At 52.7% G+C, this 12,954-nt stretch overlaps 1 protein-coding gene across 27 annotated transcripts in view; it reads right to left on the bottom strand.

The window, feature by feature from the left end:
• Positions 1-12,954, bottom strand: part of RAPGEF1 (Rap guanine nucleotide exchange factor 1) — a 159,641-nt gene that overhangs the window by 40,795 nt on the left and 105,892 nt on the right. For 13 of the 27 annotated variants that reach the window (XR_012424233.1, XM_045373970.3, XM_045373972.3 and 10 more), the window contains 6 exons: positions 12,462-12,614; positions 11,905-12,028; positions 11,281-11,464; positions 9,134-9,634; positions 4,725-4,927; positions 2,037-2,195 (listed from right to left, as the gene is read on the bottom strand). Coding sequence is in view for 23 of the 27 variants with exons in the window: in XM_045373970.3 (XP_045229905.2) it covers positions 2,037-2,195; positions 4,725-4,927; positions 9,134-9,634; positions 11,281-11,464; positions 11,905-12,028; positions 12,462-12,614 (1,324 nt within the window). In the remaining 4 variants the exon portion in view is untranslated. The remainder of the gene's footprint in view (positions 1-2,036; positions 2,196-4,724; positions 4,928-9,133; positions 9,635-11,280; positions 11,465-11,904; positions 12,029-12,461; positions 12,615-12,954) is intronic. The other 14 variants (XR_012424236.1, XR_012424234.1, XR_012424235.1 and 11 more) reach the window with 2 other exon arrangements.

The raw sequence follows: 12,954 nt of genomic DNA, 5'->3' as shown, positions 1-12,954 counted from the left end.
AGATTTGTGAAAGGAGCTTGCCAGAGGTGCCTCTGAGGAAACCATGGGCTTCTGTGTGGCCAGAGCAGGGTGAGGGGAACCTGTCTTCCCAGCATGAGTAGGGCTGCTGGGGGCTCTAAGGAGTGAGGCCTCAGTATCCAGTGGGAGAATGCACTCCAAGGTCCTCACGACAGGCAGGACCGTCTTAGTCCTGGCCACTGGAAGTCACTAGGCATTGGACTGCCCACCCTGGGCACAGATGGAAACCAGACAAAACCAAACTGGGAACCTGAGTTTGGATAAGTCTTTAAAAATCACCCCGTCCGGCCGGGCATGGTGGCTCAATGCCTGTAATCCCAGCACTTTGGGAGGCCGAGGCGGGCAGATCATGAGGTCAGGAGATCGAGACCATCCTGGCTAACACGGTGAAACCCCGTCTCTACTGAAAATACAAAAAATTAGCTAGGCGTGGTGGCGGGCGCCTGTAGTCCCAGCTACTCGGGAGGCTGAGGCAGGAGAATGGCGTGAACCCGGAAGGCGGAGCTTGCAGTGAGCCGAGATCGTGCCACTGCACTCCAGCCTGGGCAACAGAGCGAGACTCCGTCTCAAAAAAAACCAAAAAACAAAAAACAAAAAATCACGCGGTCCAAACTCATCATTTATAGAGGGGGGATAAAGGCCAAACAGGTTAGCTCTCATGTGTAAAGTTAGAAGCAGAACAAGACGAGAATCCGGAACTCTTATTACTAAGACAATGAGAGCAAGAACAGTAATAAGCTTTCTAAGCTTACTACGTACCTAGCCGCTTCATATAATTTTACTTAATCCTCACAGTTACAAACTACGAGGCAAGGAAAATCCAGTCCCAAAGGAAAGACGCTGAAGCGAAATTGTTCTAGAGTTCTTTCCCCTGTGCTAAGTTTCATTTTAACAGATGAAAGGGAGAATGTGGCCATTTCGGTTCCTGGACATGCACAGATGCCAGTGAAAGACCCCTCTTCAGTGTCAGCCCCTAGGCTTAAAGCAGTAAACTGTTTACACAAATGGCTGCAGCCCATTCCCTTCCTGGACCCACAGCCCGTGCAACATGACTTAGCAGCAACCACCATAAAGAGGCAGAAGCAACTTCTGTGCTCCCTGAATCTGGGCTGGCCTTGTAATTTAACTGAGCAAATGCAATGGAACAGGCATCACACCACTTCTGAGCTTAGGCCCTAAGGGGCCTTGCACGCTTCCATTTGTTTTTTTTGGAAGCCCGCCAGCTGTCATGTGAACAAGCCCAGGCCAGCCTGATGGAGGTGACAGACTACATGGGTCACAGCCAAATCAGCCCCATTGTCCCAGCTCAGGTCCCACGGATGTCAGTGAGTTCAGCCAAAACTGGCCGAGTCTGGGCCAGAGTAGCACAACCATCCTGCTACTCCGTGTCCTAAGCAGTGACAAATGGTCACTATTATTTTAAGCCACGAAGTTTTGGGTGGTTTGTTATGTAGCAAAAGCAAACTAATACAGCCCTTAATCAAACCATCACGCGCTGGTGAAGCCTGCTCTCCTCAACCTGGCTTTCTATGTGAGGAATAGTACCACCCATCTACCCATCCATCTCATCTGTTTTATTTATTTTGAGACAGGATTTCACTACGTTGCCCAGGCTGGATTTGAACTCCGGGGTTCAGGCGATTCTCCTGCCTCAGCCTCCTGAGGAGTGGGGACTACAGGTGAGTGCCACCACACGTGGTTATATTCCTTTTTAATCCTGGAACACAGAGGGCTGATCCAAGTCCCAAAGGGAGATTGGGATAAAAAGGTCAAAATGTGTTTGTCAGTTTAGGCCAGACTGGCCACTCGCATTTCCCATGCCTACCCTTGCCTCACCTGGACGCCTCACGGTCTTTAAGGCCCCAGAGAACCAACCATTCATAACCTTCCCATCTATGTGTAGGGACCCGCAGAAGGGCAGGGGCCGTGATGGGCAGAACACATAGCTGAGGCACACGCTACCAAGGAAGGGCCCTGTTCACGTGTTTCCAAGTAAGGAACAGCAGGGAGCAACTCACCAAGGGCACAGGCAAGCTGCCGTGCCGGCTGAGAAAGGAGTGAGAGACGGACACACTGAGGCCCTGAGCGGCACTGCCGTCCTCGGGGGTGAAGGCCACTTTAGTTTGCTGGACACAGTAGGAGACAGAGGAGAAGGAAGCAGCAGCACAGGAGGCCTGCTGGACAGAGGGGAGGAGAGAGAAGGCAGGGAAGGAGGGAGAGAAGCAGAGAACAGTCAGGTCCGTGCAGGGAAAGGCCATGGAGGTCGCTCTCCACATCCTCTCGGAGACATTCTGGAGAGGGACGGCTTCTAGGCCCAGTTCAGGGACTAAAACCAGCTGCCGAAGGCTATCTGCAGGAAAGGGCACCCTCCTTCACTTCCTTACTCTAGATCTTAAAATTTGTGTCCACTGGAAGCAGGTCAGGTGGAAGGAGGATGAGGTGGCTGGAGCCACACAGACCTGGGCTGTCTCCGGGCTTGGAGCTGCTCCTCTGTGGGGAGTGGATCCATGTGTCATTAACACGTCTTCAAAACTCAGATGGGGCTCCGGCTGCCTGGGTTTGAGTCTGGATCCTGCCATTTCTCACGGGTTTGGCCTTGGGCACTACTTAAAGGTCTCTGTGCCTCAGGTTTTCTGTCTGTAAAATGGGGAGAACCCTGGCGCCTCCTGTACAGGGCTGTTGGGAGGATGAAATGGGATGATATGTGTGAAGCACCTGGAATCTTGCTTATCACACTGTACGTGGGCCAACAGGCGTGTGTAATGAGCACCATTTTTGTCTGTGAAGTGTGGATAACGCTTCCTGCATCTGCATTTGAGAGGGTGCGACCAGCAGCTGGCAGGACTTGTCAGGTGGTACGCCTGGGTTGTCATTAGGATTGGGCCTGGCTCCCAGGTCTTCTGTTTCTAGCTGTGGGCTTGGATTAAGGTTCGCTGGCTCTGTCAGCGTCAATTTACTTATAATGGGGATGCCAGGAGCTGTGGCAGGGACCATGTAGAGCCAGATGAGACCCCCGGTGCTTACCTGGGGAGGTGTTCAACACAGATGTTCCTAACAGGCCTCCAGGGGCTGAGTTCACCACTGCCCTGCAGGCATGGTGGAACAGGTTCTGATTCCACTCACTCACTAGGGGTGTCTCCCCAAATATTCAGAAGCCTGTGGACTCCACAGTGTGGAGAAGATGCCCAATGGGCCAAAAATATTTTCAATAAATCTGGCTCAGCAATGGCTGTTTTTTTTTATGTTGTCCAGGCTGGTCTTGAACTTCTGGGATCAAGTGATCCTCCACCTCAGCCTCCCAAGTAGCTGGGACTATAGGCATGTGCCACCACCACTCCTGGGTCTCGGCAATGGTTCTAACCAAACATTTTAAGCAAGGGGTCTCTAAATGAGGCATTTATGTTTCCATGGTGGGACCCTTTTTGAAACATCTTCAAAGCAATTGAGACTCATATTCTCAATTGTGCCTGTGGGATGGGCAGGGCAGGTGAGGATCTGAGACCCTGAAAATGGCACATGTGACACGGCTAACAAGTGGCAGGGTTGGAATTCAGGACTCTCAACTCCAGGCTTGGCCTTTCCTCTACTGGACACGGCCTTCTCTGAAGGGGCTGAGTGTGGTTTCTCAGTGGAAACAAAACAGCTTGCTTGGTCAGCCAGAGCCCACTGAGTATAGGAAGCTCAGGGACTCCTGGGACTGGGCTGAGCCCCAGGTGATTATATGGAGTAATCCAGGGATATTTGTCCTCCAGTCTGCAGCTGCCTCCCAGAAGAATCAGACGGCCCTTCATGTCCTCTCGCAATGGATAAAAGATGGCCCAGGGCACACTAGTCGCCTCCTGGTAGAAGCCACCAGACTGGCCAGCACACGAGCACAGCAACCCAGGCAGTTCTGAACAAGCCTGGAGCTCCCTGTTGGGGAGCTTCCTCTTCCTGGGGAGCATGGCTGGACAAGAGGCTCAGATCCTCAAACCCGACTAGGGCCCTCCATGTTCATTAACTGGCAGCAAAGGGAGAAAGTTTGGAGGGATGCCACAGGCACCCCCCATCTGCCTACCTGCCCAGTGCCTGGGCAGTTCCGGAGCCTCATGGGGTGCCCACGGTGGAACAGCCTGCCTTCTGTGCTGACCCGTGCTTCCTTACGTGCACGGGAGTCCTCAGCACAGGAGTGTTTTCTAGAAGAGGAAGGTGCTGTGTCTGAAACAGAGTGGCTCTGTTTAAAGCCATCCTCCGCTTCAATGGCGCTTGTTTCCCTTGGGCCCTCCCCGGCCAAGGCTGGGTTATAAGTCACTCTACACAGTTAGGACCATTATGCCAATCAAGTCCACAGATGGCCATGCACAGACCATGTCCTGTGCTTTGACTGAGTCCCTCCCTTCTGGGAGGTCTATGTTGAAGCCAAAGAAGACAGAAAAAAATACAAGAGACTGTCAGCAGAGAGAGCAAACACCCTGAGTACAAGCCTGTCCCTGCTGCGTGGGCCTGCTGTGGAAAAGAAAGGTCCCTGCACCCCAGGGTGGGGAGGTGGTGGAGCGGGCACTGGGCTGCTGGTGAGCATCTCAGGAGGAAGTAAAAGCATCTGTGTGGGAGATGGTGCCTTCCACACCCAAAACTGGGGCCCTGCCACGGCAGGGAGGAAGCTCGTTCTGGTTCCTAGAGACCTGCTAGAATCAGAAGTGCTAGTCACAAGGGAGGGTGTCACTCACCAGCTGCCGCTGCTTGGGGGGTAGGGCGGGCGGCGGGGCCAGCTCCTGCACGGAGTCCACCCCGCTGAAGGAGTCGCTGAAGCCGTATACCTCCATGAGGAGCTTGTTCTTCTGCTGGTAGATGTGCTCGTTCTGCGGCGTCTGGTAGAACATGGAGGGCTGTGGCTCCGAGTAGTCCTCCAGCAGCTGCATGTAGGCCAGCACTGTGAAACGGAGGGACAGAGCTGCAGCAAGGCTGGGGGCTGCCACGTCAGGGAACCCCTCCCCGCATTCTTCCCACAGCAGCTAGGGGGCTTTCCACCGAAAGCACCTCAGGGAGGGACAAACAGGCGGAGCGCAGAGGCCTTTTCGGGCAGTGAAATCACACCCTGTCTGATGCGCTAATGGAGGAGACACGTCCAGACCGGCAGACACGCAACACCGATGGGGAACCCTAATGCGAACTCAGGACTCAAGCGAGGGACTCAAGGGATGGCAAGTCTCAGCCACCTCCTGAGCAGGCACTTTCCCCTCGGGGCACGTCACAAGTGCCACGAGCACCTGCCAGGTGGAGCTGAGCTTCAGATACCAAGAAAAAGTGGTGGCTCTGCAGTGCTAAATTTTGTATCCTCAAATAAGCACAAAGCCAGAGGCTTTTCTGCAAACCCCAACTAGTCAACAAATCAAGGAAGGCCAGACACTGAGCTGAGGAAGACAGTCACAGAGGTAGGGAGTTTATTTCTTCCCTGAGCCGCTCTGGGGGTCCAGGTATAGAGGAAATGCTCTCTCTCCAGGAGTGTCACTGAAGGAAGGGGTTCAAAGTCACCTTCTTTATTTAAAAGATTATGTAAGAATTTCTTACTAGCTCCAACAAGCACAGAGCAGAACTTGGTTGGAAAAGATGCACAGGAAGAGATGGTTCCCCCCTGAGGTCAGCTGCTGCTACTGAAAGGGCAGCTCGCAGCCCCTTGAGCTTGTCTTTTTTTTTTTTTTTTTTGAGACGAGTCTCGCTCTGTCACCCAGGCTGGAGTGCAGTGGCCGGATCTCAGCTCACTGCAAGCTCCGCCTCCCGGGTTTACGCCATTCTTCTGCCTCAGCCTCCCGAGTAGCTGGGACTACAGGCGCCTGCCACCTCGCCCGGCTAAGTTTTTGTATTTTTAGTAGAGACGGGGTTTCACTGTGTTAGCCAGAATGGTCTCGATCTCCTGACCTCGTGATCCGCCCGCCTCGGCCTCCCAAAGTGCTGGGATTACAGGCTTGAGCCACCGCGCCCGGCCGAGCTTGTCTTACACTTCCTTTTTTTTTTTTTTCGAGACTGAGTTTCACTCTTGTCGCCCAGGCTGGAGTGTAATGGTGTGATCTCGGCTCACTGCAACCTCCACCTCGTGGGTTCAAGTGATCCTCCTGCCTCAGTCTCCCGAGTAGCTGGGATTACAGGCATGGACCACGACGTCCAGCTAATTTTTGTATTTTCAGTAGAGATAGGGTTGTGCCATGTTGGTCTGGCTGGTCTCAAACTCCTGACCTCAGGTGATCCACCTGGCTCGGTCTCCCAAAGTGATGGGATTACAGGTGTGAGCCACTGCACCTAGCCCCACACTTCCTCTTTAATGCTGTGCAACCATCGTCACCAGGCTCCAGAGGAAGGGGCAAGCCTAGGAAGGTGATCCCAAGCACCCACAAACTGCTCCCTAAAAAGACTAAACGTGGCCGGGCACAGTGGCTCATGCCTATAATCCCAGTGCTTTGGGAGGCTGAGGCAGGAGGGTCACTTGAGGCTAGTTCGACACCAGCCTGGGCAACACAGTGAGACTCCCATCTCTAAAAAGAAAAAAGAAAAGATAAAACTTAGCAATGGTGGTATGTGCCTATGGTCCCAGCTATTCAAGAGGCTGAGGTGGGAGGATCCCTTGAACCGAGTTCAAGGCTGCAGTGAACTATGGAAAAAAGAAAAAGACTAAACACAACCACCTCTGCCTGACTTTTCTGTGAAACTGTGATCTCTTCAGGAGGTCTTTCTGAACTCTTGATGATGAAGCCCTTGTAGAGACCTGCTAGCCAAGCATAGGGAATAGCAGTGACATTCCCAGCCTTCTAGAAATGAGGAGGACCCAGTCCATTTCAAAAGCAGCCCAGTGGCAGCCCAGAGGCCAGGCAGCCAGCATTGCTGGGAAGGCTCAGCCGCCAGTGCTCAGGGCCTGGGACTGTGGGGATTTCAGGTGCCGGACAGTGATCACAAGGCTCGTCTGGTGCAAGGGACTCATGGGGTTGCCCCTGGCAAGAGGGGCTGGGGACCCTCATGGTATCAGTGCATCCCAAATGATGAGGATACGTCGTGACACTGGGACTGAGCGTGCGTGAACTCAGGCCAGTGTCAGCCACGCGGCCAGGGTGATGATTCTTTCCTTCTTTCCCTGAAAGCAATTTTGAGGCATTTTCCACAAGGTCACCTGAGGGTCCCCTCGGGGAGTGAAGAGCAGACTGGGGACTAGGACTGAGGCTCAGGGCACCTAAGTTTGGGGCTCTTTCACAGAGTATGGAGAAGACCACCCCCTGCATAGGGGTCAACACTGAAAACTGGATGGGATCTCAAGGAAGGAGGGCTGAATTCCTCCTTGGCTCGGGAGGAAGTGTAACAGGCTTGTACAACTCAGGTCAGGCTCTCAGTCCCAGATCCGTGCCCCACTTGCTTGTTGATCTTGGGCAATACTCAGTTCTTTTAAGCTCCAGTTTCTCTACCTATGAAATTGGAGCTAATAGGGCCTGCCTTGCAGGTGGCTGTCACGATGACCTTCGACAGGGCGTGTGAAGCTTTAGCTCAGGGCACGCCATGGCTGCAGCTCAGGAGTTTTTTAGAGGTTTGCAGGCTCCAGTGCTGGAGACACTGATGAATGGGTTAAAGCCTCAAAATGGTAGCCTAAATTACTGGGGATTTTCAGCCACTTGAGACTGTTTGAAAGGAAACACTGGCTACCCCTCCCTTTCCTTCTCCCCTCTACAGACCCTGCATGAGGACCGCCGCCCACACTTGTTCTAGGAGCTGGAAGGGTAAGGCTCTCTGGCGTCTGCTGCAGTTTGTAAGGATGCCATCCTGCCCAGTGTCTGAGCTCAGAGGACCCCTCCCCTAGGGAAGGAAAGGGGGTGAGCCTGAGTGGCATGTAGCCCAAGATAACAGAGGTGAAGGGGGAGGCCAACAGCTCTTTAAACACTTGTCCATGCAGAGGGAGGGGAAGAGAAGGAAATGCTTCTGGCATTGCCATTGCACACCCCTCTGCGGAAGCCCTGGTTTCTGATGAGCGAATATACACGACAGATGGGGATGACATCATTAGTCCCACAGAGCCAGCCCTCCCTCTAGCTGGGGGACCACTGCTGAGGCCATCACACAAGCTGGGCAACACCCACCGAGGAGCTGGGGATACATGACACCATCTCAGCCGCAGCCTTCTGGAGACCACGCAGCCGGCCCTCAGGGCGATCCTTGCTGGACTGAACCAAGCCAGGTCTTCCCTTCTTTGAGAATGGGGCCCAGTTCTAAGCTGGGCTGAGATGCTCTCATTTGGGAATTTGGAGTAGAGATTCCATTTCTAGTTCACAGAAGTTCTCTGTTGGATATGTCAACTGAGGCCAGGGAAGCCTGGGGCTGTGGGGCTAACGTGACCACACACATTGAAACAGTGACAGCTGCGCTGCCAAGAAAATCGAAGCAGAACTATGCTAGTGAAGCGGGGAGAGGGCGGGGACAGAGGGGGCCAGGCAACTCCCAGAAGTGTGGGGCAGTTAGGGGAGCTAGGAGAAAACAGAATTTCCAGGAGAACTCTCCTTATTACTTTTATGGCAGATTTACAGTTGGAAAATATTCAAAACTTCAGCTCCACCCCTGGGCTCCAGTAACATCATATATTAAAATGTTTGGTCCAAGAAGTGTCCTCAATTACTCCTGCTGGGCAACCTCAGCTCCCACGTCATTCTGGGAGCATGAACAGAGACAGCGTGCTCTAGACAGGATCCTTAGACAATCACTCTGTGGACACTAGGTAAGTTCTGCTGAAATTCACATATCCACCTCGCTCTATGCAGATGTTGCTGCAATGCTGTCCTGTATGCCAGGACACTTGTTCCCCTCTGTCACTGTGATCAGGCCAGAAGGTCAACTGCTGCCATCTAAAGAGGAGAAGCCCTCGGGCTACGTGGAGAACCGGCCTGAGACTGTACGGAAACTATAAAGGAGAGATCAGCTGATCAGGCTTTAAAAACGATCACCTGTAATGAGAAAACCTGGCTCCCAGAAGTGTCCACATACCTGGCTGGCCTATCTTTTATGAAATAATGAGGCCACTGATTTGCTTCTGGTCTAATGCTGAAAGAAAACATACTGCCATTTCAGGTTATAAAATGCACTTCCTGACAACAGTGCAACAAAAGCTTACTGTGTTTGTTTTTCTTCTCTGGTAGAGGAGGTGGTTTTTCTGGGTCACCCGTTGATTCAGGAGCAGTAAAATCACCCACAAATTCGACAGGGGCTGAGGAACCTCCATGCTGAAAGGGGAGAATAGCAGCAAAGGGCGCATAGGGGACGGACTGGATTGGGGCCGTGCTCTGCAGGTCCTCCCCAGAGATGTTGTCGTACTGCGAGGGATGCCGCTCGTAGGACACCCTGCAGCCAGAGCTGTCCGCTGTCTGGGAGGCTGCACTCCTGCGCTTCTTCTCGGGGAGAGCAGGCGGCGTATCTGTCTGCTGCCCTGGGGCCAGAGGTCCGTCTGGCTGGGGATGGCTGCCAAGAGGCAGCTGGAAAGGATGGCCAACAAATGGAGACCCAGACTCCCCCAAAGACTCTGGCAACGGGCTAAGGTTCCAGGCCGTCTGCTGAGGTATCTGGTCTGCGTTAGAGAGGTCTTGCTGGAGGAATTCATAGTCGGGATCATAGTGGTCTGCAGTTACAACAGGGAAAAAAAAGACCCGTTAGCCAGAGGCCCTGCAGGAGCAGCCAGCCCCCGCTGCCCACCTCTTGCCGGCTTGCTCATGGGTGTGTGACAAAGACATGTCTCCAGGGTTTCGTTTATATTTACATGTTATATTCTTCATTCTTCTCCCTGATTATAAAAGCAAACCAGATGGGAATATGGCTGTTTGCTATACTTTTCTTATTTTTTACATTTCTTACTTAAAAAAAAAGAAAAATACACAACCATCACAGAAACCGTGGCAAATTACATCAAGAAAATAAAAATCACCCACAACCCCGTAATCTAACTGTATTTTCTATTTACATTTTGATGTATTTCCTTAAATGCCTCTTTTGCTTCTAGGATTCCTTTTTGAAAAAGCCCAACTGAGGGCTGCGTGGTGGCTCACGCCTGTAATTCCAGCACTTTGCAAGGCTGAGGCAGGCCGATCACTTCAGGTCAGGAGTTCAAGGCCAGCCTGGCCAATGTAGTGAAACCCTGTCTCTACTAAAAATACAAAAATTGGCTGGGCGCAGTGGCTCACGAATGTAATCCCAGCACTTATTGAGGCTGAAGTGGGCTGCTCACTTGAGGCCAGGAGTTCAAGACCAGCCTGGCCAATGTGATGAAACCATTTTCTCTACTAAAAATACAAAAATTGGCTGGGCACGGTGGCCCACGCCTGTAATCCCAGCACTTTGGGAGGCTGAGGCGGGCGGATCACCTGAGGTCAGGAGTTCAAGACCAGCCTGGCCAACATGGTGAAACCCCGCCTCTACTAAAAATACAAAAAAATTGCCCGGACGTGGTGGTGCACACCTGTAGTCCCAGCCACTCGGGAGGCTGAGGCAGGAGAATCACTTGAACCTGGGAGGCGGAGGTTGCAGTAAGCCCAGATAGTGTCACTGTACTCCAGCCTGGGGGACAGAGTGAGGCTCTGTCTCAAAAAAAAAATTGAGAATACTATGAAAATATGTAAATGGCCCTGTACTTTTTCCAGTTATCAATATATTATGAGCAATTTTTAATAGCTACAGATTATTCCAGCAAATGAATGTACCATCATTCACCTGATTTCCTACCAATGAAATCTTGCTATTAATCGCTGATTATGCTCCTAGGATACATTCTCAGAAGTGAAAATATCTAGTTCACAGGATACAAACAGCTTCCTGCTCTCTAAGCCCCCTGCCCGGCAGACGGGAGGGGCCCGCACAGCACACATTCAGCGCTGACTAAGGAGAAGGCTGGCTCGTGCGGCTCTTTCCCCTTCAGCCTCTGTCAAGTGTTGTCAGGACCCCCACCCCTTCATTTAAAGCTCTCAACACAAATGGCTCTTAATTTTGGTAAAGAGAGTCAAATTACCCACTGACAGATGAACTAACAACAGTTACCGCTTGAATATCTAGGCTGTGGTTTTACGTTGTGATTTCATTTACATGCTCAACTTCCTAGGGAGGCAGATACTGTTATCCTTATTTTGCAGATGAGGAAGCTGAGGCTCAGATTCTAAACAAGTGGGCCAAAGTCACGTAGTCAATGATCGCATGACCTGGGACTCCCACCCAGGACTGTATGGCCCCAGAGAAGCCACCAAGACAGGATGGAACAGGAGGATGCTGGCGGCTCACCTAGTGTTTCACAGCTTGTGTTCCGGGAGCACTGCCCACTGTCCCTGTCCAGAGAGGACAGCTGCTCGTCTGACTTGCTGAGCTTGCCTATGCTGCTGCAGGGGGAGAGGCGGGGCGACTCTCCACCATATGAGTGGCTGCCTCCTGACAGTCGTCTCTGTGCATAACAGTCAACGTCAAAATCCTTAAACGGAAAAAGAAAAACAAAGCCAAGTCACTTCTGAGAAACGGTGGCAGAGACCAGGGGTGAGGCAACCGGTGCATTTACTTAGAGAAGGAAATACTGCCAGGCAAACTCAAAAACCACCTCTGACGTCAGCAATTGAAGGACACATACAGCAGAGAAGCAGCCATCTGGAGTTGGTGGGGGGTGTGACCAGGGAGGGCTCTGGGGCTGGGCTCACCTATCCCCAGGAGACGCCCTTTGGCTCTGGCCTCCCTGCCCTGACCCTTATCCCCATATGGGAATTTGGATCATGTCCTGGAATGAGAGGCATGGGTACAAGGTCTCACACCCCTCGATGTGACAAAACACCAGCGACTGAAGACCATGGGTTTCAGCTTCAGGAGCAAATCCCGACCCCCCTCCCTGCCTTCCCAAGAAGCGAACACGAGCTGCATTACCTGCCTATTGATTCCAACAGGCAAACTGGAGCCACTGGTGGCTCGGCTCATGGGGGCCACCACAGCCACTCGGGTAGGGGACGGTGCCGACTGTCTTTTCTTGGGTGGCAATGCTGGTGGAGGACTGAAACAGACCGAAACGTCCAGGCAGACCAAACCACACTCACCAAAGCTCTTCAGCATGATATTGGGGTACAGGATGTGGGGCTCTTTCATTACTAGACTCTCCACACCCAGTGTTCACACTTCAACTGCTGCCTACTCCCCTCCGCCAAAATAAAACCTGTAAATACCAAATGAACGAAAAAGAACAACCCTTTCTTTTTCTTTCATAATAAATCATACCAGGTCTCCCTGGGCTGAGGGCACAAGGAGGCCTTCAGGAGAGCTCAGGGTGGCCAGGGAGGGCTGGGCGGGGGGGGGGGGGCAGCTCCAGAGTCAGCCTCCCAAGGGGGGCCAAGCCCCCAGCACTGAGGGGAAAGGGCCCGAGCCCTGCCTTCCTCCCTTTCTTGCTCATTCTGCCATGGGAGGCACTGGACAAACAGGAAGGTAATTACCTATTATCAACCACCCGAATGCCAGGCAGAGGGGGCTTGGGGGGCGCGACCTCTTCATCTGTGGCGTCTGGGAGGAGCTCAGTTGACTGTGACATCCCGGTCGTCTTGTTTAGGATTTCTACCTCGCGGTCTGTCAGGGGGAGCTCTGCTGGGCTGCAGAATTGGGAAGAACTTGGGGTTACAGAAGGTCAAAGACGGGACGAGCACATACAGGCCCTGAGAGGGTGAGGATGTGACTGGGTAGAACATGGTGGGTGAGGTGGGGCTGAGGAGCAGGCTCCCTGGATACAGAGCTCTGGGGTTCTGGTTTGGTTGCTAAGGAGCTACTGGAGCTTGGCTGTGCCCCCAACTTTGCACCTCAGTTTCCTTATCTGAAGATGATCTAAGGGCTCTCTAAAATGCTCCAGGCCGGGCACAGTGGCTCACACCTATAATCCCAGCACTTCGGGAGGCCAAGGTGGGGGATCACTTGAGGTTAGGAGTTTGAGACCAG

This window comes from Macaca fascicularis, chromosome 15, assembly GCF_037993035.2.
Source record: "Macaca fascicularis isolate 582-1 chromosome 15, T2T-MFA8v1.1".
Lineage (NCBI taxonomy): Eukaryota > Metazoa > Chordata > Mammalia > Primates > Cercopithecidae > Macaca > Macaca fascicularis.
The sequence above is the reverse complement of the archived record's forward strand: the minus strand, read 5'-3'. Positions and strand labels throughout refer to the sequence as shown.